The following is a 4,481-nucleotide window of genomic DNA, read 5'->3' on the forward strand; positions in this document are numbered from 1 at the left end:
TGCACTGTTGTATCAGAAACAACTGATCCAGTCAGAGCTATTAGAAGGACTTTGCAATTCAACAGCAAGCGAGTTTACACTGAAACACTGCAAGGGAACCTATACCGTATTGGATTACTGATTTACCAAGGACGCTCTGTAAACCTCGATTCGGGAATATACTCATTGGAGATTATCCTTGTGGATTATACAATTAACGAACTTCAATATGACTCTGGAAGAACTGGGATGCAATATCACTGAGAAAAAGTAAGTTATTGCACATTTGTCGCGCAGAATAGCCCACCGCTTGTTGTATGCATAGTATGTGCATTGACAATCGGCTAGATGGTTTGGCAGTGGAACGTGAAATATAGCCTTAGCACTGAATAGTGCTCAGTTCACCAGTTTTAAGTAGCCTATTCGCACTTGTGGTGCATAACTAACAGAATGTATTTTTCTTGAAGGATGGAGACCGTAAGTCAAGCACTAGAAGAGCTGCTGGTGGCAGCGCAGCAACAAGACTGCCTGACTTTGGGAGTCTACGAGTCTGCAAAACTGATGAATGTGTAAGTGTTATTGTAAATTCTATCATATTATTGCCCATTTCGTAATATGGGTCAATGCAACATAGCTGCAACCATGATGCGCTATTTATCTATATTTGCTATATGGAAAATATAATGAATGTGCTATTCTCTTTCTTTCTGCAGTGATCCTGATAGTGTAGTCTTGTGTGTTCTGGCGACTGATGAGGAAGACGAGGATGACATCGCACTGCAGATTCACTTCACGCTCATCCAAGCCTTCTGCTGCGACAACGACATCAATATACTGAGAGTCTCGGGCATCAGGCGCCTCGCTCAGGTTCTTGGCGAGCCAAGCACCGCTGACAGCAACGGCAACGAGCCCAAAGATCTGCACTGCATCCTTGTCACTGTAAGTACAGCCTGCTGTCTTCTTATTTTGATTACATTGAACGCGCAATAGGCCTCGTGCATAATTATTAATCTTGTGCTCATTGTTAATATTGAATACATCAAAATAATCGAAATGCCCTAATGTCATCGTGATTTTCTCATTCAAGACATACCTAACGATATCTCCCACTTTTTGTCTACAGAACACCCAGTGCCAATCTCTGAAATGCCAAGCGTTGCAGGACGTGGGCAACTACTGCGAGGAGAGCCGCTGCAAGAACCAGTGGGTGCCTTATCTGGCCCTGCAGGAGCGCTGAACTAACGACCCTCGCTGAGAAACGTGAAAGTAAACAAGTCGTGAAACTAAACAAGTCGTCATTCTTCAAGAATGAGAAAGGCATTCAAGGGGCATTATCGATAGGCCTGTGTCTGCCTACCCCTTGCCGCTACCCAGTGACGGAGCTGGGAATGCGCATGTTCCAAGGGACAATGCACATGCATCCATAACGCATCGGACCCCAGTTCTCTTCCTCTGCAGAAAGGAAAAGTATCCGCTGGAGTGGGGATTAAAAACGAACTGTAGAGAAGACTCACTGCTGTTTGCCCAGCCATTTTGGAGCAACCGTGGGCGACAGCATAGCGTGGGAACTGATTTGCAGTTTCGTTTATGCAGAGGAGGGACAACGCAGCAGAATCACTGAGAATACAGACTTGAAACTGGGTTTAACCCTATGCTTTCCGACGTGGAAGTCGGGGTATTTATGATAAAATGCAATGTGAATGACTTCAATGCTCTATGGTTGGATTTTATGAGCATTGAAGAAGTGTCTTCAGAGCAACAATGCCTATGGATTGTTATTTTGGGAAATATATTGATCAGGTATTCTGGCTACACTCATAGCCAGATGCCTGTCAGTTAAGAGGGTCAAATCTTTGCCACAATGTAACAATGTATTTGACATTGACATCAAACTAATGTATTGTTATTATTTAAGTTGAACCGAGTAATATATGACAGTGAACTAACTGCATTGCTGAATTTAATGTTAAACCTATTTGAATAAATTATTGAACTGAACGTTTGAATTCTCTGAGTGCTTTATCTTGTGGGAAAGGGGGGGTGCAATACTGTAATACTGTACAGTAGGCCCTAACCTAGGACTACTGTTCAGTAGGCCCTAACTTAGGACTACTATACAGTATTGTACATTCTGGACTTCACTCCAGCTGTGAATCAATCAGACAGTAATTAGTAGGCCTATACATCATACCTGCTTGATTAGGCAACAAATTATTTTTTATATTCACCTGTGTCCTGTCTGAAATTCAGACGTGGGAACAGCAACACTTCTTAAAACAGTTGAAATGCTGTACTTAGATGTTATACCATTTAATCTAGGCCATAAATAAATAATATGTAACCTATATACTGTTTCTACAAGGATGGAGTTTGAATTGACACCCATCCTAATGTATAATGCTCACCAAAGTGTTTGCTTCACAACACCATTATTACATGCAATCTTACACTTTCATGCACATTGTTGAGATGTACTGTTTATTTCAGGCCAGACAGTAGCTTTCTGATGCTGTGATGCATCCACAGTAGTCTACAGTTTGATATCCAGAAAGCATTCATCACTCAAATGCCATGCACAGATGGCTGAAAGCATCTGATGTCTAAGTCCCTAATCGGCCTATATGTAATGAATGGATCCCTTCACCTGAAACATAGTTGAATAGTTTCTTGTGCAATTCATATAAAAAGTCAGGTCAAATTCCAGTTAGGGTTTTTTTGTTGTGTAAAAATATAAATATGGACTAACCAAATGGGTTGAGACAAGGCAGTACTGTAGTTTCAACTTGATTTTCTCTCTTAATAGGCCCTCAAGGAGGAACTAACTGATGAAAGCCATGATTGTGGCATAGCTCATGGCATATCCTCCTTCCTTATATTGTTGGCTGAACTTAACCTCTTTCAAAACCACTTGTGCAAATCAACAGTGTGTATCTGCGTGTGGGTTTACAGGTAGTTGAGGGTGCAGCCACGTCTCCTGGCTTACTGGTAACTACGTCACATCCTGGATGTGACATCCTTTACGTGGTGACCAGTACTGTTGTGACACCCTGCCCCGGAGGGGACTGTGACTCCCTATAGGGCAAGTGACGTGGGACCCTTGTTTGACTTGGCAGTTGTCCTGAACCATTCGTGTGCCTCAGAGTACAGCGAGAAATTATCACAGACTGCAGTTCATTTTATGTCTCTGAAAGCACACTTCTCTGACAAACACAGGATCTGCCATAAAGTGGGCCTGGCTAGGACACCGGTAGCAGACAGTTGGTTGATGTAGATAAGGCTTAGGGTTTGGGCCATCCCAGGTTGGGACATCAGAGACACAAGGATGCCACTGGGTTAAGCACTCACTGGTTTGACTGGTATAGCTGTAGCCTAGTAATAATGTTGTAGTAGACAATTAGCGCAAAATATTCTCGCCAAACAATTGGACAGAGAGCTGCAATATAGACTAAGAAAAGCTGCAGAATGCAGAGGTGATTCAGGGACATAAGCAAATGCCTCTGGGGAGGGGGAGGGAGGGGAACAAGCTAAACTGTACATCTGCAGTCCATAACTACATAATGAAGGCTATACTACGTGCCCTTTCAATATACAAATGCCTATGTCCAAACAGTGAGCATAACCTAATGTATAACCACTGTAACTACACTTGCAAGTTTCTATCAAGAGGAGTGAGGTAGGGATGTCCTCTCCAGAGGAAAATAGAAGGGGGCAGGCAGGGAGAGAAAGTGAACCGTGAAAGTAGCCCTAATAGTAGGTGTGCTGGATCATTGGTCACACACACTATAATTAGGTCACTATGGTAACCACAGGTCAGTGTCCAAGACTAAATAGGCCATAAGCTGGTATGATAAGGCTTTAGAATAGACTGTGTCATTCATCCCTGCAGCACGTTGCACATGTCGGGAGGCGTTACATGTAAGCAATGATACCATGACAAGGGGCACTAGGTAGCCCTGGGCTGGCGTTTGCCATAAACATTTACTCTCTATCAGCAGAGCATGTGATTTAGAGTTTAAAATGGAATCCAGTGTGTGGCTCCAAGGTATGCATCATACTTGTGTACTGGCTCGTGGTTGTCCTGCAACCAGACAGACATCCAAACAAATGGCCCTTTGAGTTCTCCACATGAGGCAATAACATCAATAACATGTGTGTTATGTGTGCGTGTGTGTGTGTGTGTGTGTGTGTGTGTGTGTGTGTGTGTGTGTGTGTGTGTGTGTGTGTGTGTGTGTGTGTGTGTGTGTGTGTGTGTGTGTGTGTGTGTGTGTGTGTGTGTGAGAGAGAGAGAGAGAGAGAGAGCGAGCAAGCGAGACAGAGAGCGAGAGATAAATCAATATTCTACATTTGAAATTGAATCACCCTTCTAGCTATTAAGATGTATTGGAATAAGAGAGGCAAGCACGAGGCACCTTATAGCCGATATGCCTACTTCTGTAGACAGGTAGGACAGGGATTTTACACTACAAACCAACCAAATTAGCTCTGATCATCCTAAAATAGAG

The 4,481-nt window shown here is 43.2% G+C and overlaps 1 protein-coding gene across 1 annotated transcript; it reads left to right on the forward strand.

Moving 5' to 3' along the window:
* Positions 1-1,977, forward strand: LOC129867530 (growth arrest and DNA damage-inducible protein GADD45 beta-like). Its single transcript, XM_055940996.1, has 4 exons — positions 1-249; positions 447-548; positions 693-918; positions 1,103-1,977. The coding sequence occupies exons 1-4, from the start codon at positions 209-211 to the stop codon at positions 1,214-1,216; spliced, it is 483 nt and encodes a 160-aa protein (XP_055796971.1). The 5' UTR covers positions 1-208; the 3' UTR covers positions 1,217-1,977.
* The last annotated feature ends 2,504 nt before the right edge of the window (positions 1,978-4,481 follow it).

Source organism: Salvelinus fontinalis, chromosome 12, assembly GCF_029448725.1.
Source record: "Salvelinus fontinalis isolate EN_2023a chromosome 12, ASM2944872v1, whole genome shotgun sequence".
Taxonomy (NCBI): Eukaryota; Metazoa; Chordata; class Actinopteri; order Salmoniformes; family Salmonidae; genus Salvelinus; species Salvelinus fontinalis.

What these genes read in the sequence shown, in the direction of transcription:
- LOC129867530 (XM_055940996.1), top strand. Translation starts at nt 209, where the DNA reads ATGACTCTGGAAGAACTGGGATGCAATATCACTGAGAAAAA. An exon ending in TGCAATATCACTGAGAAAAA is followed by an intron (nt 250 to 446) that starts GTAAGTTATTGC and finishes TTTTTCTTGAAG; the next exon opens with GATGGAGACCGTAAGTCAAG. An exon ending in TCTGCAAAACTGATGAATGT is followed by an intron (nt 549 to 692) that starts GTAAGTGTTATT and finishes TTCTTTCTGCAG; the next exon opens with TGATCCTGATAGTGTAGTCT.